We start from the raw sequence: 25,251 nt of genomic DNA on the forward strand, positions 1-25,251 counted from the left end.
ACAAAAGTTTGGTTTTCAGAAACACCTTCCTAGGCACTATAGTCACCATTGTCATTGTCTATCATGGCATCTATCACAACCTATGGAAATTTTTTTATTTTTAAAATTTATGTATTGTTTCCCTTCCCTAAGCTCCATAACTACAGGAGTAATGCTTGCCTTGTTTATCATTTGATTCCTCTCTCCCCTCTCAATGACTAGGATAGCCATGAATTAATGAGTATGATATGGAGAATGAACCAGAAGTAACAGTGATTGGGTCACATAAGGAGAGAAATCAGAATGCTTTCAACTACAAATAACAAGCCAACTGATAAAAATGGCATTTAAAAATAGGACAATTAGGCCTGGTGCAGTGGCTCACGCCTGTAATCCCAGCACTCTGGGAGGCTGAGGCGGGTGGATCACCTGAGATCAGGAGTTTGAGACTAGCCTGGCCAATATGGTGTAACCCCATCGCTACTAAAAATACAAAAATTAGCTGGGCATGGTGGCAGTTGCCTGTAATCCCAGCTACTTAGGAGGCTGAGGCAGGAGAATCACTTGAACCTGGGAGGCAGAGGTTGCAGTGAGCCAAGATCGCACCACTGCACTCCAGCAATGGTGACAAGAGAGAAACTCCATCTCAAAAAAAAAAAAAAGGACAATTTGGTTTTCTTTTCACATAAAAAGTCCAGTGTGGACAGTTCCAGTACTTTGTAGGAAACAAGGGAAAGCTTCCCCTTTGTCCGCAAAAGATTCACTGAAAATGAACTGACAAAAGGCAGAATAACAGGAGAAAAAGGCATACAAAATTTATTTAATATGCATAAGCATAAAGCCATACACAAAGTATGAAACTCAAAGAGGGACCAGATGATTGAGGTTTAAATACCCTCTTCCTAGGAGAGAAGTGTATGGACCTGGGAGACAGATATTATCGTGTAAGTGATTCTCTTATGGAAGCTGAATGGGACAAGTTACAGGGAGGTGAGGGCCAGGACTGCACAGGAACAAAGGTTGCCTTATTATGCAGATAAAGTCCCCAGGTAGTCTCCAGAGCTACCCTCAGAACAGATGAAAAGTCTGTCTGGATGCAGTGACAACTCCTAATCTCTTCTCTCCTCCAGTGGTTGATCTTTTTCTGGTTATTTGATGACATTCCTATTGAGGAAGTAAGAACAATTGTGTTCATTTAGAAAGATGCTTTCACAGATAAGAAAATTCTAGAAAGAGTCCCTTCCAGTGCTTCTTTGGGAAAGAGAATCAGAGAGACAGGGAGGGAGTAGAAGATACGAGAGAGACCTTGGTTCTGAGGCTTATTTCTGAGGCCTTTCAATTCTCAAAGCACTCAGTACATCAAAGTGCCATATTTGGAGGAATCATATTCTGTGCCCCAACAATTTGTCTTCCAACCATTAGTCTTGACTCTTGGTCTTCCCTTTACACTCACAATATGGCTTCCACAGCTCCTAAAATTGTATCCCCATACAACCATATTCAAAGGTTGGGAGAAATAGGAGGTTACGTCTTGATCAGGATTAAAAATATTTCTCTTAATAGTCATGAATTATCTTCTGTTTTCATTGGCCAGGGTAAATCATATGCCCAAGCCTTGGCAAGAGAGGCTAGAAAAATGGAGAACTGGCATATGCAGTAAGAGGCAGGTTCTGCCACATAGGAAAGTGGCCATCACATGCCGCCAAAAGTGCTAGTGCCAGGAGGCTACTCAGAGAGAGACAGCAGTGTTTTGGCCGCCATCTTGGCATCTTCTCCAGAAACAGCAAACACACACACATAGAGAAGTTGCCCAGAAATATTGTCTGTGAATCAAAACTCAAAGAGAAAGAAAGCCTCTACTTCAGATTTTAAAAATAAAATAAAAAGTCTTCTTGGAACAACCCTTTGACAGGACAGGAAAGTAGTAAATCTTCCTAAAGAGCAATTTGGCACCATGATCCAAAAGCCTTGAAGAATGAGCTTATCTCTTCTCTTAAGTAATTCCACTTATAGTAATCTATCATAAAGAAATAATCAGAGATGTAATGCAAGAAGTATGTGCAAAGATGCCCATCAAGCATTGTTGATAATAGTGAAAAACAGAACAACCTAAATGCTTAATAACACTTGAATGATTAAATAAGTTATAACAAAATGGCATTCAATGTAGCTATGTGAAAACTATATTTAGAGGATTCTGGTTCAAGATGGCTGACTAGAGACATTGGACACTCACCCTCTCCAGAATGAAGAACCAAAATTATGAATAATCACACCTCTAATAGGACATCCAGGAGAGAACACCAGAGTCCAACAGAAAAATTACAGGAAACACCTGAGGCACAGAAGGAGAAAGAAGTGAGCAACCAGCTCAGCTGAGATCAACATAGACTGGCTACATGGATAAAACATAATCCAACCATATGCTGCCTGTAAAATACACATTACCTATAAAGACACATATAGACTGGAAGTAGAGGGATGAAAAAAGATATTCCATGCAAATGGCAACCAAAAATGAGCAGCGGTAGCTATACTTACATCAGATTTTAAAAGACTTTAAGTCAAAAACAGCATAGAAATAAATAAAGAAGGTCATTATTTAATGATAAAGGGATGAATCTACCAAGAGGCTATAACAATTTTAAATATATATGCACCCAACACTGGAGTGCTCAGATTCATAAAGAAAATATTAGATCTAAAGAAAGAAATAGCAATACAATAAGAGTGAGAGACTTCAACACCTCATTCTCAGCATTACATAGATCATTCAGACAGGGAAAAAAATTGGACTTAAACTGGGCTTTAGACCAAATGAACCTAACAGGCAGACGTGTACAGAACATTTTATCCAACAATTGCAGAATATACATTCTTCTCATGAACACATAGAACTTTCTCCAGGAGTGACCATATACTATGCCACAAAACAAGTCTCAACAAATTTTTAAAAATCAAAATGATATCAAGTATATTCTCAGACTACAATAGAGTAAAACTAGAAATGAATACCAACAGGAACTTTGGAAACTACACATATACATAGAAATTAAACAATATGCTCCTGAATGATCATTGGGTCAATGAAGAAATTAAGATGAAAATAAAAAAATTTCTTGAAACAAATTAAAATGGGAATACAACATACCAAATCTGTGGGACATAGCAAAAGCCATGCTAAGCAAAAAGTTTATAGCAATAAACACCTACATAAAAGAAAAAAAAAAACAGAAAGATTTCAAATAAACCATCGAATGACAATGCACCACAAAGAACTAGAAAAGCAAGAACAAACCAAACTCAAAATTAGTAGAAGGAAAGAAATAACAAGGATCAGAGCAGAACTAAATAGAGACTAAAAAACAGTACAAATGAACAATAAAATTTAAAGCTGGTTCTTCTAAAAGATCATAAAATTGATAAACCACTAACTAGACTAACCAAGAAAAAAATAAATAAAACAAATAAGAAATGAAAAAGGAGACATTTCAACTGATACCACAGAAGTACAAAAAAAAAAAATCAGAGTATTATGAACAACTGTACACTAACAAAGTGGAAAATCTAAGGGAAATGGATAAATTCCTAAAAACATACAACCTACCAAGATTTAATCAGGAATAAAGAGAAAACCTGAACAGACCAATAACCAGCAGCAAGATGGAATAAGTAATAAAAAGTCTCCCAACAAAGAAAGTCCTGGGAGTGGATGGATTCACTGCATAATACTACCAAATATACAAAAAAAGAACTAATACCAATTCTTTTTTAACTATTCCAAAAAATTAAAGATAGAATGCTCCCTGACTCATTCTACAAAGCCAGCATTAACCTGATATCAAAACCAGACAAGAACACACACACACAAAGAAAACTATCAGCCAATATCCCTGATGAATATAAATGCAAAAATCCTCAGCAAAATACTAGGAAACGGAATCCAACAACATGTCAAAAAGATCATATTCCATGATCAAGTGGAATTTATATAATGGTTGCAAGGATGGTTCAAAATACACAAATCAATAAACATAATACATTGCATCAACAAAATAAAGGACAAAAAACACATGATAATCTCAATAAATGCAGAAAAGCATTTGACAAAATTTAACACCTCTTCATGATAAAAACTCTAAGCCAACTAGGCACAGAAGGACCATACCTTAAAATAGTAAATGACATATATGACAAACCCACAGCTAACATCATACTTAATGGGAATTTGTTGAAAGCCTTTTCCATAAGAACTGGAACAAAGCAAGGATGCCTACTTTGACCACTCATATTTCACATAGTACTGGAAATCCTAGCCAGAGCAATCAGGCAAGAAAAAGAAATAAAAGGCATCCAAATTGGAATAGAGGGATTCAAATTGTTCCCTTTTGGCCGGGCTCAGTGGCTCACGCCTGTAATCCCAGCACTTTGGGAGGCTGAGGCTCATGGATCACAAGATCAGGAGATCAAGACCATCCTGGCTAACATGGTGAAACCCTGTTTCCAATAAAAATACAAAAAATTAGCCACACATGGTGGCAGGTGCCTGTAGTCCCAGCTACTCGGAAGGCTGAGGCAGGAGAATGGCATGAACCCAGGAGGTGGAGCTTGCAGTGAGCCGAGATTGTGCCACTGTACTCCAGCCTGGACAACAGAGCAAGACTCTGTCTCAAAAAAAAAAAAAGTTCCTTTTTGCAGATGCATGATCTTCTATCTAGAAAAATATAAAAGACTTCACCAGAAAACTTTTAGAACTGATAAATTCAATAAATTTGCAGTATACAAAATGAACATACAAAAATCATAAGCATTTTATACATCAGTAATGAAAAAGACAAAAAAACAAGAAGGCAATCCCATTTACAATAGCTAACAAAAAAAAGTACCTAGGAATATATTTAACCGAGGAGATGAAAGATCTCTACTAGGAAAACTACAAAACCCTGATGAAGGGAATTGAAAAGAATACAAACAAGTGGGAAAACATCCCATGCTCATGGGATGGGAGGATTAATATTGTTAAAATGACCATATTGATGAAAGCAACCTACAGATTCAATGCAATCACTATCAAAATGGCAACATCATTTTTCACAGAAATATTTTAAAAATTCTAAAATTTGTATGGAACCAAAAAAGAGCCTGAAGAGCCAAAGAAATCCTGAGCAAAAAGAATGAAGCTGGAAGCATCACACTACCTGACTTCAGAATGTATTACAAGGCTCCAGTAACCAAAACAGCATGATATTGGTACACAAATAGACACACAGACTGACAGAAGAGAATAGAGAAGCCAAAAATGAATCCACATATTTGCATATTTGCAAATGCACATTTGCAAATGAATCCACATATTTGCAATCCACATATTTGCAGCGAGCTCATCTTCAACAAAGCTGCCAATAACATTCACTGGGGAAAGGACACCCTTTTCCATAAATGGTGCTGAAAAAGCTGGCTAACCATACGCAGGAGAACAAAACTTGATCCCTATCTTTCACCATACACAAAAGTCAACTCAAGATGGATTAAGGACTTAAATCTAAGACCCAAACCTATAAAACAAATGGAAGAAAATATTTTAAAAACTCCTCAAGACATGGTCTAGGTAGAGATTTTACGGCTAAGACCTTAAAAGGCAACAAAAATAGACAAATTGAACTATATTAAACTAAAAAGCTTCCGCACAGCAAAACAGACACATCATCAGAGTGAAGAGACAACCTTTTGGATGGGAGAAAGTATTTACAAATTACTCATCCAACAGGAGACTAATATCCAGAATATACAAGGAATTCAACCATCTCAACAGTTAAAAAACACATAATCCCATTAAGAAGTAGGCAAAGGACATGAATAAACATTTCTCAAAAGAAGACATAAAAATGGACAACAGGTCTATGAAAAATGTTCAACATCATTTCAGAAATGAAAATCAAAACCAAAAGGAGCTATCATCTCGCCTCAGTTATAATGGTTACTATTAAAAACACAAAAAAACAGATGATCGGCCGGGCACGGTGGCTCACGCTTGTAATCCCAGCACTTTGGAAGGCCGAGGCGGGCAGATCACCAGGTCAGGAGATCAAGACCACATTGAAACCCCGTCTCTACTAAAAATACAAAAAATTAGCCAGGCGTGGTGGCGGGCCCCTGTAGTCCCAGCTACTTGGAAAGGCTGAGACAGGAGAATGGCGTGAACCCAGGAGGCAGAGCTTGCAGTGAGCCGAGATCACGCCACTGCACTCCAGCCTGGGTGACAGAGCGAGACTCCGTCTCAAAAAAAAAAAAAAAAAAAAAAAAAAAAAAAAAAAAAAAAAAACAGATGCTCGTAAGGATGTGGAGAAAAGGGATTTCTTATGCACTGATGTAAATTATTACAACCCCTATGGAAAACAGTATGAGTTCTCAAAAAACTAAAATTAGAACTACCGTATGACCCAGCATTCCCACTACTGGGTATCTATCCAAAAGAAAAGAAATCAGTATATCAAAGAAATACCTGCACTTGCATATTTATTGCAGCACTATTACAGTAGCAAAGATCTGGGATCGACCTAAGCGCCCATCAACAAATGAATGAATTTTTTAAAATGTGGTACATATACACAACAGAATACTATTCAGGCATTAAAAATAGAATGAAATCATATCATTTGCAGCAATATGGATGGAACTGGAGGTCATTATGTTAAGTGAAATAAGGCAGGCACAGAAAGACAGACACCACATGTTCTCACTCATATGTGGGAGTTAAAAAACTTGATCTAATAGAGGTCTAATAGAGATAAAGAATACAATGAAAAATGCCAGAGACGGGGAATGGTGTGGGGGAGGGGGGAGGGAGAGGAGAGTAGTTGGTTATGGAAGCAAACATATAGTTGGATAGAAGAAATAAGTTATAATGTTTAATAACAGACTAGGGTGACTATACTTAGCAACCATATTATGTATATTTCAAAGTAACTAGAAGAGAGGTCTTGAAATGATACCAACATATAAAAATGATAAACACTCAAAGTGATGGATACCCCAATTACTCTAACTTGATCATTACACATTCTTTGCATGTAACAAACACTCACATGTACACCATCAATATGTAAATTAATGTACATCATCAATATGTAAATTAATGTATACCATCAATATGTAAATTAATGTACACCATCAATATGTAAATTATGATATATCAATAAAAGAAAAAACATTTTAAAAAATATTTAACAATATAGGAAAAGGTTTCTGATTTAAGTGAAAAACAAGTTACCACATGATATACCCCTAATAAAAATTTTAAATGTTTTCTATAAGTTAGAATTTATATTTTTATGTATAAATAGGAAAAACTACTCCAACCTGGGTAACAGAGTAAGACCCTGTCTCAAAGGAAAAAAAAGAAATAGGAAAAGCATTTTCATTTTTTTCAACAAACATACTGGAGTGTTAACAGAGGTTGTTGTCTCTGAGCATAGGATAGTAGGAAATTTTTATTTCCTTCTTTATACTTTTCTTTGTGGTTCAAATTTTCTTCAGTGAATAAGAACTACATTTTTAATTTTAAAATGTAACAATTACCATACTTTTAAAACTTTTTTTTTTTTTTTTTGAGACAGAGTCTCACTCTACAGCCCAGGCTGGAGGGCAGTGGCCCGATCTCAGCTCACTGCAAACTCCACCTCCCAGGTTCAAGCGATTCTCTTGCCTCAGCCTCCCAAGTAGCTAAGACAACAAGTGCCCACCACCACGCCTGGCTAATTTTTGTATTATTAGTAGAGACAGAGTTTTACCATGTTGGCCATGCTGTCTCGAACTCCTGACCTCAGGTGATCTGCCTGCCTAGGCCTCGCAAAGTGCTGGGATTACAGGAGTGAGCCACCACACCCAGCCAAAATATCTTTTTCATTTCATATTTGGGAATTGATTCTAGGACCATTCTGCCTTGCTGGACAAAATTGATACCAACTTGTGTCTCTTTGCATGCAGTAGGTATTTGCTATTTGTATTGATTAATGAATGGGGAGCATGGAAGGAATAAAGATGCACAGAATCTGCTCATTCTCCAGGAAGGGAAAACAAAGAGAGGAAAGAATTTTCTCCAGCTTCAGTTAGTTGCTACAGTGCAGGATAGTGGGAAAAGATGTAAAGCTATGGAATCTAAGAGCTAGACTGGGAAAGGTGGCTCACACCTATAATACAAGCACTTTGGGAGGCCAAGGGGAGAGGATCCCTTGAGCTCAAGAGTTTGAGATTAGCCTGGGCAACAAAGAAAGACCCTACCTCTAGAGAAAATTTTTTAAAAAATTAGCCAGGAGTGGTGGTGTGTCACTGTGGTCCCAGCTACACGGGAGGCTGAGGCAAGAGAATCGCTTGAACCCAGGAGGTCGAGGCTGCAGTGAGACAAGATCGTGCCACTTTACTCCAGCCTGGGTGACAGAATGAGACTCTGTCTCTAAAAAACAAAAACAAAAAAGAAGGCCGGGCACGGTGGCTCATGCCTGCAATCCCAGCAATCTGGGAGGCCGAGGAGGGTGGATCCCCTGAGGTCAGGAGTTCAAGACCAGCCTGGCCAACATGGCGAAACCCCATCTCTACTAAAAATACAAAAATTAGCCAGGCATGGTGGCCGGTGCCTGTAATCCCAGCTACTTGGGAAGCTGAGGCTGGAGAATCACTTGAACCTGGGAGGCAGAGGTTGCAGTGAGCCGAAATCGGGCCTCTGCACTCCAGCCTAGGCGACAGAGCAAGACTACGTTTCAAAAAAAAAAAGAAAAAGAATCTAAAAGCTTAGCTTTCAAGTCAAAAGGAGCTGAGTTCAAATCTTGCCTCTATCACCAATTAATAAACCTAAATAAACTTGGACAACTTATGTGACCTCGTGATCTCTCTGCTATAGCACAGAATTAAATCTGTACTTCCCAAACCTGGAGAGAGAGGCAGATCCCACAAGGAAAGCACTTACCATGGAGCTGCGCGGCATACAGAAAGCACTCGATACATGTTGGCTGTCATTTTTGTTACTGTTGTTACCATTGTTATCAGTAGTAGCTGCTGCATCATCTCAGCTGCTCTCCCTTCCTCCTTCAGGTTCTCTCCACTCCCAAGACCCTACAGGTTAGTAATCAATCCATGCTAGGAAGGTGAGACCAGCCCCAGCCTCCACTGCACCTTTTTTTACTGGTAATTCCCAAACAGCTAAATGTCCCGATGATCAATAGTGGACTATATGAAACATTTTGCACTATATAAAATGTCTTTTGAAGAAGATACCATAACTCAGACAAAGGGGACTTTCTTCAGCTCAAGGAGAAATTGTCATTTATTTCCTTCCCGCCTTCCAAACTCCCTAGCTATTTAAGAAATCCAGAGCAGGGCCGGGTTTGGTAGCTCACACCTGTAATCCCAGCACTTTGGGAGGCCGAGGGGGGTGGATTACGAGGTCAGGTGATCTAGACCATCCTGGCTAACATGGTGAAACCCCGTCTCCACCAAAAATACAAAAAATTAGCCGGGCGAGGTGGCGGGCGTCTGTAGTCCCAGCTACGCGGGAGGCTGAGGCAGGAGAATGGCGGGAACCCCGGGGGGCGGAGCCTGCAGTGAGCCGAGATCGCGCCACTGCACTCCAGCCTGGGCGACAGAGCGAGACTCCGTCACAAAAAAAAAAAAAAAAGAAATCCAGAGCAAATTTCCTGAGCTTTAAGCATTTTGCAAAACAAAGTGGCCCTACACATGTAAGGATTTTTCAAAAGCATGAAATAAGTGATGCCAGCTGTTAATACGTTTAAGTAAACGTCAGCCAAAATTGTTAAAAATAAAATAAGCTGATCACCCTCAAAGTACTTTTGTCCTTTAAATCTTCACAGTACACTAATGTAGGAATTACTCTTCTCTGCAGATAGAAAAAGGAGGCTGAAAGAGTAAAATTAACTGAGTGGCCAAAAAAGCATTAATAGTAATAATTTCTGCCACTGTTCTCACTTATTTGTGGGATCTAAAAATCAAAATAATTTAACTCACAAAGATAGAGAGTAGAAGGATGGTTACCAGAGGTTGGGAAGGGTAGCAGGGAGGGGGAGAGAAGATGGGGATGGTTAACGCATACCTAAAAAATAGTAAGAAAGAATGAATAGGTCCTACTATTTGATGGTACAACGGGGTGACTGTACTCAATAATAATTCAATTACATATTTTAAAATAACTAAAAGAGTATAATTGGGATGTTTGTAACCCAAAAGATAAATGCTTGAGGGGATGGATATACTCCATTCTTCATGATATGACTATTATGCATCACATACCTGTATCAGAACATCTCATGGACCCCATAAATATATACACCTACTATGTACCCACAAAAATTAAAAATTTAAAATAATATAATTTGGCAGGTCACGATCATTCACGCCTGTAATCCCAGCACTTCAAGAAGCCAAGGCAGGTGGATCACTTGAGGCCAAGAGTTCGAGACCAGCCTGCCCAACAGAGTGAAACCCCATCTCTACTAAAAATGCAAAATACAAAAAGTAGCTGTAGTCCCAGCTACTCGGGAGGCTGGGGCAGGAGAATTGCTTGAACCCAGGAGGTGGAGGTTTCAGTGAGCCAAGATCATGCCATTGCACTCCTACCTGGGCAACAGAGCGAACCTCCATCTCAAATAATAATAATTATTATTTCTGCCAATAATAATCTCTCTTCTCTTGATTTTTTTTTCTTTTTTGAGGCAGGGGGCAGGGTCTTACTCCTGTCACCCAGGCTGCAGTGCAGTGGCGTGATCATGGCTCACTGCAGCCTCAACCTTCCCAGCTCAGGTGATTCTCTCACCTCAGCCTGCAGAGTAGCTGGGACTACAGGTGCTTACTGGGGTTTCACCACGTTACCCAGGCTGATCTCAAACTCCTGGGCTCCAGCAATCTGTCCTTCTTGGCCTTCCAATGTGTTGAGACTACAGGCATGAGCCACCACACCTGGTCATCTTTCTTGGTCTTACTTAGCCTTACCCGTTTCATCTGTAAAGTGGGGATACCCGGGGCACATCAGAGAAAACATTCAAAACATGGTACTTACTATCATTATTATTAAGCAGTCACTATGTGACCGGCTCTGCACAAGGAACTCTCATGTTAACCTCACAACAGCCCTATGATGTGGCACTATTATTATTCCCATTTTAAAATGGGAACACTGAGGTTTGGAGTAGTTTATTAACTTGCTCAAAGTCCCAGGGATAATATTTCATTGGTCCCCTCTGTCACCCTTCTAATCCAGTGCTCTTAACTGCTAGTGGTCTCTCTCTATCTCTCTCTCTCTGTCTCGCCCCTGTTCTTCTGTAGCTAGGACAGTAATGGCAACATCTGGGGCTCCTGCATTGCAAGGGGCGGCAGGCCAGCAGGAGGTGAGCTATTCTTCAGTAGGTGGTCTGTTTACAGCTTGTTTTCAGGCAAACAATTCAACTTTTTCAGTGAGTTGTTTACCCTACTCTTAGTTAGTGCTTAGAAACCCAGGTCAGGTTCCCAGGTGTTGTGACAGAGGGGGCCCTCAATCGGCAGACACAGGAGAAGGCCACTTAAAGACAGATGCAGAGATTACAGTGATGCTACCACAAGCCCAGGAATGCTGACAGCCACCAGAAGCTGGAAGAGTAAAGAAACAGAATCTCCCCGAGAGCCTCTGGAAGCAATGTGGTCTTGCCAACAACACCCGAATTTCAGACTTCTGGCCCCTAGAACTGTGAGAGCATTGTGAGAACATGAAATGGTTTAAAGATACCACATGTGTGATCATTTGTTATGGCAGCCACAGAAAACTAATACACCCTGGTTTCCCATATTTGAGATGCAATCAGAGGGAACAAATTTATCTCCAAAGAGTAACTGACAGTGACCAAAGATCATTCATTCTTGAAATATAAATTAATAAGTCCTAAAATGGTACAAGGGAAGGAAGCGAACATTGAGCACTTACCATGGGGCAGGCACTGTCCTAGGCACTAGACTGTATTATTTCATTTAATTCCCACAACAACCCTAGAAGTAGATACTATTCATAATTATGTGAAGCTCCCCTGGCCAGACGCAAATTGGATTAGAGGTTGGAAGTGTCTTGATAAGGAACTGGGAGGCTCCACATCTGACTTAGAAATAAACATATTTAAATAACAGGCAGTTTAGTAGATAGAGGTGCAGCCATCAGAGCCAGACTACCTGGATATGAACCCAAGAACTTCTACTCACCAGCCATGTGGCCCTGGTGACGGGGTCACATAAAGTTACATAACCTTACATTAAGTTATTGTGAATATCATTTGAGCTGAAACATCGAAAGCACTTAGCACAAAGCCTGACAGATAGCAGTTACTCCACAGGGTTCAGCTATTACTGGAACACACATACTATTATGCACACAGTTAACACTTAATGTATATCTGCTATGATTATCATCATTAGTTGGATTAAGACCTAGGTAGACCTTAATTTGGAAATCTTTCTTGGTTTCTTCCAGAGAGCCATGATCTCTTTTCTGTTAGAATTAAAAAGACCTCCTTGGAAGACGGAAATTTAAAATAAAAGCTCTCAGAATGTAGGCAAAAGATGGAGCCAAAATATAAGGCATAAAAACTACTGGCAGAGGCCAGGTACAGTGGCTCATGCCTATAATCCCAGAACTTTGGGAGGCCAAGGTGGGAGTATCAGCTGAGGTCAGGAGTTCGAGACCAGCATGGCCAACATGGAGAAACCCCATCTCTACTAAAAATACAAAAATTAGCTGGGCATGGTGGCATATGCCTGTAATCCCAGCTACTCAGGAGGCTGAGGTAGGAGAATCGCTTGAACATGGGAGGTGGAGGTTGCAGTGAGCCGTGATCGTGCCACTGCACTCCAGCCTGGGCAACCGAGTGAGAGAGTGAGATCTGTCGCCAAAAAAAAAAAAGTACTGGACGTACTGGCAGGGGAGGAGGTGGTCCTTTAAGCTTTTCAACTAATATTTAATAGACAAACCCAATTTTAAAGTTACAAAATAAATAAATATAAAGATAGTCACAGCCCTCAAAATGCCACAATATACTGGGGCAAAAGTCACTGATGTTAGGTAGGTGGGATAATGGGAGGTTAGGAAAAGGGGAGAATGGTTTTCCTAAAAAAATAATAAAAAGAAAACAAAGTTAAAAAAAATCTTACTGCCAAGAAATCAGTAGAAGCTTTTGTCATACTATAATAGACCTTTGTTGGAAAGCTTGTTTTTTAGTTTATTCTTTCATTTATTTAACACTTATTAAACATCTAATAAGTAGTTCCTGATCAAGTTTTATTATCCAGTGGAGCTGTATACAAACAACAGAAATACAAAGTAGGAAGATTTGAGTGTCACAGAGAAGAAACAAAAAGGAAGAGATGGGCTAGGCACGGTGACTCACGCCTGCAATCCCAACACCTGGGGAGGCCAGGCAGGAGGAAGGCTTGAGACCAGGAGTTCCAGACCAGCCTAGGCAACATAGTAAGACCCTGTCTGTACAAAAAATTTAAAAATTAGCTGGGCATGGTGACACACACCTATATTCCCAGCCGCTTGGGAGGCTAAGGCAGGAGGATTGCTTGAGCCCAGGGGGGTAAGGCTGCAGTGAGCTGTGATCATGCCACTGCACTCCAGCCTGGGTAACAGAGGGAGAAAAAAAAAAAGGAAGAGATGTTCACTGTGGATTTCCAGGGCAAGCACTAAACCAGATAAGCACCTAGATCTCTTCTAGACACTGTAAGGCTAATTCTAGACTGCCATCAGTCACATACCACAGCTTCCGTATACGAAGCCTTTCTATTGGCTGGTTTTACTCTATACTGATGTTATTGCTTTACTTGAATAAACCAAATATATTTTACTCATGTATTTTGTTTATTGTTTTTCTGCCTCTGCCAGAATGTAAGCTTCCTGCTTGCTTGGCTTGGTTGCATTCTAAAACAGTGCTTAGCTCACAGGAAATGTTCAATACGTACTTGAATGATGAATCAAAACACAATCTCTACTCAGACACTCAGCTTTACAGAATGAAATCCAGATGGTCCTCAAACGTACCCATTGACACAGAATGTTATCTGTTTGCGCCGCTTTCACAAAATACCTGAGACTGGGTGATCTATAAGTAATAGCATTTTGTTTCTCACAGTTCTGGAGGCTGAGAAGTCCAAGATAAAGGGCTAGCAGGTTTGGTGCCTGGTGAGGGCTACTCTCTCTGCTTCAAGACATCACCTTATTGTTGTGTCCTCATGTGGCAGAAGGACAGAAGGGCAACAAGGGCTAAATGCTGTGTGAAGCCCCTTTTATAAAGGCCTTACTCCCATTTAAGAGGGAAGAGCCAGCCAGGTGTGGCAGCTCATGCCTGTAATCCCAATACTTTGGGAGGCCGAGGCGGGCCAATCACCTGAGGTCAGGAGACAAGACTGACCAACATGGAGAAACCCCATCTCTACTAAAAATACAAAATTAGCTGGGCATGGTGGTGCATGCCTGTAATCCCAGCTATTCGGGAGGCTGAGACAGGAGAACCACTTGAACCCAGGAGGCGGAGGTTGTGGTGAGCCAAGATGGTGCCATTGCACTCCAGCCTGGGCAACAAAAGCAAAACTCCACCTCAAAAAAAAAAAAAAGGAAAAAAAAAGAGGGAAGAGCCCTTACCACCTAATCACTTCCTGAAGGACCCACCCATTAATACTATTGTTTGGAGATTAAGTTCCAAGAGGGGACAGAAACATTCAAACCATAGCAGATGCTACAGAAATGCCCCCACAAGGGAATCAACACTCACCTCGCCTCCTCATTTTCTAGGAACAATCCCACACTCCTCCATCAGTAGCTATGGGCCCCTGGCAGCAATGTTTGCTCTGTATGACCTTGCTTTCCTGGTCTAAATTGATTGGGCGGAATAGACATGTGACCTAAGGTTAGCCAATCCAATTCTCTTTTCTGGGATTGAATTTTGCCTTTGTAAGAATAGAGAAAGTTTGACAACATGACCTCTAAACTCCTTCAGAGATCCAATGAAAAGGAAGGAGAATCTGTATAAAATTACAAAAGTCATGGTAGAAAATCTGGACAATACAGTAAAGCACAAAGAAGAAAATAAAAATCACCTATTTTTCAGTGTAATAACGAAAAATGAGGAACAACTGACATATCCTATAAGAAACAGAGAAACTATTAATAAACTATGGTACATCCATAATAGGCAGTGGCCAGGAGTGGTGGCTCACACCTGTAATCTCAGCACTTTGGGAGGCTGAGGTGGGTAGATCACCTGAGGTCAGGAGTTCAAGACCAGCCTGGCCAATATGGTGAAGCCTCGTCTCTACTAAAAATACAAAAATTAGAGGCCGGGCGCAGTGGCTCACACCTATAATCTCAGCACTTAAGGAGGCATAAGCAGGCAGATCATGAGGTCAGGAGATGGAGACCATCCTGGCTAACACGGTGAAACCCCATCTCTACTAAAAATACAAAAAAATTAGCTGGGCGTGGCAGCACGCACCTGTAAGCCCAGCTACTTGGGAGGCTGAGGCAGGAGAATTGCTTGAACCCAGGAGGCAGAGGTTGCAGTAAGCTGAGATCACGCCATTGTACTCCAGCCTGGGTGACAAGAGTGAAACTCCATCTAAAAATAATAATAATAATAATAGGCAGTAAGGTCAGGGAAAGATTTACAAACCATATTGTTAACAAAAGCAAGATGTAGAACAAAATGTGTAATGTGCTCCCATTTAGGTATTTTTAAACCCGTGTTTTGTATATAAAGGCCTATAAGAATATAAATTATATTGGTAGTCATAGTTACCTCTGAAGAAGGGAGAGTTGAAGAGGAACTTTTGCTTATTACATGAAACATTTTGTAGTATTTGGATGTATTATGATGATAATGTATTCTTACAGTTACTTGTTTAATTAAAGAAAAATGCAAAAATTATAAAAAGATACTTGATAAGAAGTAGAAGCGACTAACATTGGAGATAAGGAAACAATTTAGGAACTGTGGCCATTGTTCAGATTTGAGGGGATAGGGTCTGACATGGGACAGAAGGAAGAGTGAGAAACACATAAATGTGTAATAGATTTAGGGTAAAAATTGAGACTTGTTATTGATTGAATGTAGTGTGAAAAGGAGGAGGAGAGAATGTTCAGGCTGAGAGGCAAAGCACTTCCATAGCAAAGTGTGGGTTTTTTGGCAGGGCACGGTGGCTCACATCTGTAATCGCAACACTTTGAAAGGCCAAGTTGGTGGCGGGTGTGGAGGCTCACGCCTGTAATCCCAGCACTTTGGGAGTTTGAGGCGGGCAGACCACGAGGTCAAGAGATTGAGATCATCCTGGCCAACATGGTGAAACCCCGTCTCTACTAAAAACACAAAAATTAGCTGGGCATGATGGCATGCACCTGTAGTCCCAGCTACTCTGGAGGCTAAGGCAGGAGAATTGCTGGAACCGGGAAGGCGGAGGTTGCAGGGAGCTGAGATCGTGCCACTGCACTCCAGGCTGGTGATAGAGTGAGACAAGAAAGTGAAAGAAAGAAAGAAAGAAAGAAAGAAAGAAAGAAAGAAAGAAAGAAAGAAAGAAAGAAAGAAAGAGAAAGGAAGGAAGGAAGGAGAAAGAAAGAGAAAGAAAGAAAGGAAGGAAGGAAGGAAGGAAGGAAGGAAGGAAGGAAGGAAGGAAGAAGGAAGGAGAGAGGAAGGAAGGAAGGAGAGAGGAAGGAAGGAAAGAGAGAGAAAGAAAGAAGGAAAGAAAGAAAGAAAAGAAGGAAAGAAGGGAGGGAGGGAGGGAAAGAAGAAAGAAAGAAAGAAAGAAAAGGAAAGAAGGGAGGGAGGGAGGGAAAGAAAAAAGAAAGAAAGAAAGAGAAAGAAAGAAAGAGAGAAAGAGAGAAAGAAAGAGAGAAAGAGAGAAAGAAAGAAAGAAAGAAAGAAAGAAAGAAAGAAAGAGAAAGAGAGAAAGGAAGCCAAGTTGGGAGGATGGCTTGAGCCTGGGAGATTGAGGCTGCAGTGAGCCATGACTGTACCACTGCACTCTAGCCTGGGTGACAGAGGGAGACCTTGTCTCAACAACAACAACAAAAAAAGCTTGGGTTTTGGAATTAGGCTGCCAGGACTCAAAACTCATCTCAGTTAAGGAACATGGGACCAGTTAGTTCACGTCTCTGTGTCTGTTTCCTCATTTGTAAAGTGGAGATGATAATATTATCTCCTAGCTCATAGAGTTTTTGAGAATTGATTCACATGAAGTGCTCAGAACTCTGCCATCACTTAATATATGCTGGTTATTATTGGGATGACTCCCAATATAATTACTACCAGTATCGTCATCGATTTTGTCATCATTATCGTCATTAGGATGTATCGTAGGCCCTTAGCTTAAATGACAAGCTAGAAATAGATGAAAATAGGAAACGATTTAAAGCAAACCCCAGGACTGTTAGAGAAGAAAAAGGAGACCAAGAAGCGTTCACAAGCCTGACTAACGCGGCTAAGTAATAGACGGCATCAGGAAGAGTAGTGTTGAATGAAACCGCCTGGCGACTTAGACAAGCGTGAGTTTTTTTCTATTTGTTTGGTTGTTATTGGTTTTTCTGGTTGTTGTTTTGTTTTGTTTTGAGACAGAGTCTCACTCTGTCACCCAGACTGGAGTGCAGTGGCACTATCTCGGCTCACTGCAACCTCTGCCTCCCAGGATCAAGCGATTCTCCTGCCTCAGCCTCCCGAGTAGCTGGGATTACAGGCGCCCGCCACCACGCCAGGCTAATTTTTGTATTTTTAGTAGAGACGGAGTTTCACCATGTTGACCAGGCTGGTTTCAAACTCCTGACCTCAAGTGATCCTCCCACCTCGGCCTCCCAAAGTACTGGGATTACAGGCATGAGCCACATTGCCTGGCCGTCAAGGGTCAGTTTTAAAGGAGTTTGCATGGATAGCTACATTTTAGAACATAGAAACACTAGTCTTTTTCCTCTTCTTAAATTTGTTTTCAAAAATGGATACATAAAATATATTATGTATATATATTTAGCATACTTATTATAATGAATTAAAACATTAAGCCAAAGCAAAGGTCCCCCGAGCAAACACAGCTTTATTTCCTGCCCTAGATTGCTTTTTCTATGTTTAAACACATATGTATCACACATCAAATACCTAACTTGAAGGATGTGATCAAAATACAGCTTTATTGGCTGGGCACAGTGGCTCACGCCTGTAATCCTAGCACTTTGGGAGGCCGAGGCAGGCAGGCCACTTGAGCTCAGGAGTTAGAGACCAGCCTGGGCAACGTGGCGAAACCCTGTCTCTACTAAAAATACAAAAATTAGCCAGGTGTGGTGGTGTGCGCCTATAGGCTCAGCTACTTGGGAGGCTGAGGTGGGAGGATGGTTTGAACTCAGGAGGTTGAGGCTGAAGTGAGCCGAGATCACACCACTGCATTCCTGCCTGGGCGACAGAGCCAGACCATGTCTAAAAAAATATATATTAAGCTATGATATAGATAAAAATATATAAGATAATAAAGCTATATATATAGCTATATATGTCTATATATATAAATATACATATGTATATATAGCTTTCTTACTGTCTTCCACCACCTCTCTAAAATTTATTCAGGTGGTGTCTTAGTCCGTTTATGCTACTATAACAAAATACCTTAGAATGGCTAATCTATAAACAACAGAAATCTGTTGCCTCAGTTCTGGAAACTGGGAAGTCCAAGATCAAGGCACCAGCAGGAACTTGCTCTCTCAAGCCTCTTGTATAAGGGCACTAATCTCATTGGTGGAGCAGAGCCTTCAGGACATAATCATCTCTCAAAGGCCCCACCTTTTAACAGTACCTTGCCGGGAAGGTTTCAACACATGAATCTGGGGGGACCCAATCATTCAGACCATAGCAGGCAGGATCATCTCATTCCAGCCCTAGAGAGAAATTCTGGCAGACCCAGGCCTTTTCTGCTTCAGAAATTAAAACGTCCATTCCAACATGTGAATCCACACTTAATTTCCAATCAGATCTTCTTCTCTTCTCCAGCTGAGGCCGCTCCCTATCTTGCCTTTCTTCTCTGTATCCTCCACTGAGTTTGGTGGGCAGCTTCTGACCCCTCCTGCGCAAATGCATTGAGAGGGGAACATGAGAAGAAAGGAAGAGGAGAACCTCAGAAGGGTCTGGACGGTGCAATACCACAGGCTGTCTCTGGTCTGATAGAGACCAGGTCTGTCCTGTGGGCCACTCCAAGGGGCCTTTAGAGGCCACTCCCAACAGTGACTCCCATGAGGTGTTGATGTGCTGCTCATAGTCACCACTCTCTGCGCCATTGACTCTTGTCGTGGGGGCTTTCTTACTCTCAGGCAGAAGGACCAAAATGAATCCAGAATCTCTTTCTCTTTTATATGGCTCATCTCTGCTGTAAGGGAATCACTCCCATCCCCTCGCTCCAGCAAAATCTGGGAACACAGTAGATCCCAACATGGCCACCTCCACTCTGCAGTCACGGGTAACCTGAGCTTATCAGGCGTGTCCAGTCCTTTGTGTCTCTCAACCACCTGGGACCATATTTCAGGCTCCTCAAAATGGCCCCATGCTTGAGGGAAGGGGGTAGAAATTGCCCTCAACCTACTCACAAGACATCTTTCTCAAAAACATAAAAATAAAAAAATCACCAATTCTCATTTTATTCTCTAATTCTTTTTCTTTTTCTCCACAAGAGTCCAAATTGCATTTTTTTTTTTTTTTTTTTTTTTTTTTTTTTTTTTTTTGAGACGGACTCTTGCTCTGTCACCCAGGCTGGAGTGCAGTGGCACAATCTCGGCTCACTGCAAGCTCCGCCTCCCGGGTTCATGCCATTCTCCTGCCTCAGCCTCCCGAGTAGCTGGGACTACAGACACATGCCACCACACCCGGCTCAGTTTTTGTATTTTTAGTAGACAGGATTTCACCGTGTTAGCCAGGATGGTCTTGATCTCCTGACCTCGTGATCCACCCGCCTCGGCCTCCCAGAGTGCTGGGATTAAAGGCGTGAGCCACCACGCCCGGCCTGCAATTTTTTTTAGCATTGAATTTTACACTTGATTTCTTATTTTGAGACAGGGGTCTTGCTGTGTTGCCCAGGCTGGACTTCAACTCCTGGGCCCAAGTGATTCTCCCTGCTTAGCTTCCCAAATAGCTGGGACTGTTGGCTATCACGCTCAGCTCTAATCCTTTTTAGGATTTCAGATTTATCCTCAATCTAACTGAGAAGTACGAGAGCCGGGGAGTTCTTTTGTAATCATTTCCTGTGTATATTCTGTACAAGTGGATGTGGCTTTGAAATTTACAGTCTATTATAGTTTGATGTTTCAATCCTGAAATTTTAACATCCTTTAACACATACACACATAACTTTGTTTTGTATGCTTTGTATGTTTTACATAATGGGATTATCTTATACCTGCCTTTTAACTTTTTCTTATTCTTTTTTTGAGATAGAGTTTTGCTCTGTGGCCCAGGCTGGATTGCAGTGGCATGATCTGGACTCACTGCAACCTCTGCCTCCTAGGTGCAAATAATTCTTCTGCCTCAGCCTCCCATGCAGCTGGGAGTACTGGTGAATGCCACCATGCCTGGCTAATTTTTGTACTTTTAGTAGAGACAGGGTTTCACCATGTTGACCAGGCTGATCTGGAACTCCTGACCTCAAGTGATCCACCCACCTCAGCCTTCCAAAGTGCTGAGATTACAGGCATTAGCCACCGCACACGGCTATATATATATATATATATAATATTGTTATATTAATATATATTATATATATAATTTCATCTAAACTTGTATCTCAGAAATTCTTATCAGTAAGTGTACGTGATTTCATTTATTTATTACTCTCTTGGATACTGGTGGCCCCAATTCTTTACACTGGCAGCAAAGATAAGCAAATTCTTCCAGCAGGCCAAATTTGACCCCACACTTGATGAGCGTGGTGGACACAGAGGGTTTTTTAATGGCATAGGAATGTTTTATGCTTCCCACAGGACCCACTACCCTCTATTGCCACCGATTAATATTACCTTCCTTGTATCAGGAGGAAACCATTTGTGACTTCTCATATGTAAGATCTTCTAAGGGCAGAAACGCAATCGTCTTTGTATTAACCTCCCCGCCCACCCACACCCTTTCCATCGGGAGCCTCCAGCCAAGCTCAAGCTTTCAAAAAGGCGTGAGCTAATTCAATCATCCTTGCCGCTTTTTGCTCCTCCAAGCTATAGAGGGAGACAAAAACCGCGGAGGCGCATTGGAGGCTACTGAAGGCCGCTCCCGACGTGCGCGTCTTTACGTAGACGTCGGGGGCGGAGCCGTGCTGTGCGCGGTGACTGGCGGCTGCACTGGCGGCAGCTGGAGGTGTAATAGTGCGGGTAGTGGGTTTGGAGAAGTTCCGAGACGGTGGTGGCGCCGGTGAGGACAAGGATAGCGGAAGCGGGCCCTGGGCTTGTCGCTCACCATGCCTACGGTGGAGGAGCTTTACCGCAATTATGGCATCCTGGCCGATGCCACGGAGCAAGTGGGCCAGGTAAGTGAGTCCCCGGGCGGCCTGCAGGGCCGGGCGCTCCGCGGCCTTTCGAAAGCGCTGCCCGCCGCGCTCCCCGGGCCGGGCGGGGGCTGCGGCTTCATCCTTCTGGGGGCTCCTAGCCTCCTCGGGCCATCTCGTCGGGGTGGGCCTCTCTGGGAGTGTAGACTCTGGCTTCACCAGGGAGACCGCGGTCCCCAGGGTTCCAGGCTTCCCTTCCTCCCTCCCCCAGCTTTTTCTCACCGTGGCGTGACCTAACTCAGCCCGTTCAGGCTCACGTTAATTCTCCTCACGAGCTTTTCTCTACAGGATTCTCTTAAGCCTTTCTCCTTTTCGGTGGAGCTCAGTGCTTCCAAGATTAGATCGGGAGTTTTCTTCATGAGGTCAAGATGTGGTTTTTTTTGGGGGAGGCAAGATTCTGCTACTAATTGAAGAAGAGTGTTTAGGAGACAGAAGTTTGTGAGAAACAGAAGAGGGACTCTTTGGTCCAGACTTTGATGCGGGCTCACGGTTTCATTTATTCAGTACATTTTTTGAGCGCCGAGCGCTGGAGATGCAGATGGAAAGGTCCGCGCTCTCCCAGAATGTACAGTTAGGAGGGAGTGTAGTAAGTAATAAATAAGAAAGATAGGCATTGTGAGGCCCGGCGCGGTGGCTCACGCCTGTAATCCCAGTACTTTGGGAGGCCGAGGCGGGCGGATCACGAGGTCAGGGGTTCGAGACCAGCCTGACCAACATGATGAAACCCCGTCTTTACTAAAAATACAAAAATTAGCCGGGCGTGGTGGCGCGCGCCTGTAATCCCAGCTACTCGGGAGGCTGAGGTGGGAGGATTGCTTGAACCCGGGAGGCAGAGGTTGCGGTGAGCCGAGATCGCTTCACTTGCACTGCAGCCTGGGAGACAGAGCAAGACCCCGTCTCAAAACAAAAAAAGTTTTTTTTAATTTATTCTTTTTAATGAAACATGTTTGAAGAAAGTAAAACAGGGCTGGGCGAAGGAGAGTATGAGAGTGCAGCTGTGAATGGAAGAGCTCTCTTGGGATGCTTGCCCCCGATACACAGTTTTTCAGCAGTGTTGAATTATCCATACAAGTCATTTGTTCCCTGTATGAGTTTTCAAGTGCCGGAGTACATTGAACTTGATAAGTGGTTGGGTATGTGTGTTCTTGGGAAAAGAACCAGGCTCTCCTGGAGGTAACCTTGATCATTGTTTTAGAAATCCCACACCATAGCTTTTCAGTGCTTAGAACTTTGTGATTTTTCTGCTTACGCATCCCTTCTTGGAGAAAGTGGAAGATTCTAGTCTATTAACAGTCGTGGGAGTAACTTTCCCGTTCCCTTTTCTGAACATAATTCAAATAGGACCTTTCTGAGCTGAACGAAAAAAAATTTCATGTTGGAGATTTATCGTAGCTTAATCTAGAATTGTGAATATACCAGTTTGAAATAGCAAATGATTTTTTTTCCTTCCTTCCCTGTCAGTAGGGAATTTCACTTTTATCAGTGAGAAATGTATACGGATGTTCTGCTGTACATGTGGATAGAGTGTGTAGGTCGGTTGTGAAGGAGGAATATTCTGTTCATTGAGAAGATAAAAACTGCCAGGCACGGTGGCTCACGCCTGTAATCCCAATTCTGTAAGGGGCCTGGGTGGGCAGATAAGTTGAGGTCAGGAGTTCGAGACCAGCCTGGCCAACATGGTGAATCCCCATCTCTACTAAAAATACAAAATGAGCCAGGCGTGGTGGCGTGCGCCTGAAGTCCCAGCTATTTGGGGGGCTGAGGCAGGACAATTGCTTGAACCCGGGGGGTGGAGGTTCCTGTGAGCTGATATTGGGCCACTGCACTCCAGCCTGGGCAACAGAGCGAGACTCCATCTCAAACAAAAAATTAAAAAAAAAAAAAAAAGATACAAACTGTGTGTGGTCAATCAGTTTGAATTTGTTGTTCCTAAAAAGAACTAGTAGTGAAGATATTCTCAGTGGTATAATTTATCTGTGACTTAGTTGGGTAACTTTGTAGCAAATTGTTCTACCTACGTTTGACTTTGTTGCATATCAGTAGGGAGGATAGGGTGAAAGCTAGAACAGTGGTTGTGTCAGGAATCCTTCTAAGAAACCTTTGAAACCGTATACATAATGCTGTCCCATCCCCTACTCTAATTTTGAGAGTTGCTTGCATTTCCTTCTCATGTCATCTTTATAAAAACCAGATTGAATTGAGAGTTCTCCCCAAGGGGTCAAAATGTCTTTCACAGCAAAAATCTACTCTTTATTTAGTAAGGGTACTTAAGAGACAAGTTTGTGAAAAACGAAAAAGGATACCTTTGTCTACACTTTAATGAAGACTCCACGTTTTATTCCGTACATTTCACCTACCATGTACCACACAACCGGCTGGACACTGGAATTTAACACAATTCCCTGTAGGTTATGGGTGATCAATGCGTTCTGTATTGACAACTGTTAAGCAACTATTTAAACAGTATCTCTGCATAATGAGATGTAGCGGTTAGCTCAGGCAGCTCAAATATTGTGAATTTTAGGAGAACCGAAGATAATGCCTACTAATTCTGCTCTGTTGGGTTATACTTCTCCCCTTTTAAATAAACTGCCTAAAATCACTTACTAAAAAAACAGTAGGTTTTAGGATATTGCTTGTAATTTTAACTAACAAAGGCAGAAGCCAACTTAGTAGAGAGGACACCATTTCACTTGTTTTTAAAGAGAGAAAACCGTGTTCATGTTCTTGATGTAGCAAAGCCTGATTTTCATGTCAACTTATGAGAGACTTATGATCAGTACTAAGTTTCCTGGCAAATACCTGTCTGGATACTTCTGAGACTGCATTCAAGTTTGTCAGTCTTGACTTCCTTCTAACTTTTATTTTGATGATCAACCTTTACCAGAGAGGTGAGCACTACAGTTGTTCTGATTGCTGCCACTGCAGACTGTTCCCTCCCCCTTATTGTCAATACTCCTTTCAGAGTAGTGTCTTCTAAATATATAAGGGTAAACACGAGCCCTCTGAGGTTTTATCGGCTAATTTCCCCAAAGCAGATCAAATCCTCTTTTTGAACCCCTTGGCACGATGTACTTATTAATAATACTTAAGACTTGTATTTTATTTTCTTATTTCTATAAATTATAACGTCTCAAGGGTTAAATCCTTTTATGTATGTATTTATTTATTTATTGCTTCTCTTCTTGCACTGTACCTGGCCCTTCAGTAAGCATTTCTTTTTCATAGTTGAAGAAGTGTATTCAAAGAGGGAACAGAGAAACCATTTACAAAAGAAAAGAAAAACCATTTACATAGATTATCTCTAATGGATAAAGGGAACTTTATCATACACACACATACATACATATATGAGCATGTATATTCTAATAAGCAAACTGCAGATGACAGATTCTAAGTGCAGAATTATTTAATACCTCAAATCTTCCAGTCCTATCATCTTCTCATGTAACCCCCATGTTCTGCCTATGCGTTCATCCTGCCTTTCCCCCACTCTGCCTCTGCTGCTCCTTCAGGTCTCCCTCTTCTCTTGTGGGCTCCTTTGCCTTTCTGATCTCCTTTTCTACTGCACTCTGCCCAGGGCTCCTGACTAGCCATAATAGAGCAAGCTGTGGCCCACCATTATTTAAAATTCTGTTTCAAATTATTATGAATTTACTTATTTTAAAATATAGATACTTAATTTTATATTATGTAGTC

The 25,251-nt window shown here is 41.7% G+C and overlaps 1 protein-coding gene across 3 annotated transcripts in view; it reads left to right on the top strand.

The window, feature by feature from the left end:
* Positions 1 to 21,292: 21,292 nt before the first annotated feature.
* The window catches only part of API5 (apoptosis inhibitor 5), a 32,424-nt gene continuing 28,465 nt past the window's right edge, over positions 21,293 to 25,251 (top strand). For all 3 annotated transcript variants that reach the window (XM_030829730.1, XM_003254448.2, XM_012504799.2), the window contains exon 1: positions 21,293 to 21,534. In XM_030829730.1, the coding sequence (XP_030685590.1) occupies positions 21,466 to 21,534 (69 nt within the window). In that variant the 5' untranslated portion in view covers positions 21,293 to 21,465. The remainder of the gene's footprint in view (positions 21,535 to 25,251) is intronic.

Source organism: Nomascus leucogenys, chromosome 15 (genome assembly GCF_006542625.1).
Source record: "Nomascus leucogenys isolate Asia chromosome 15, Asia_NLE_v1, whole genome shotgun sequence".
Classification (NCBI taxonomy): Eukaryota; Metazoa; Chordata; class Mammalia; order Primates; family Hylobatidae; genus Nomascus; species Nomascus leucogenys.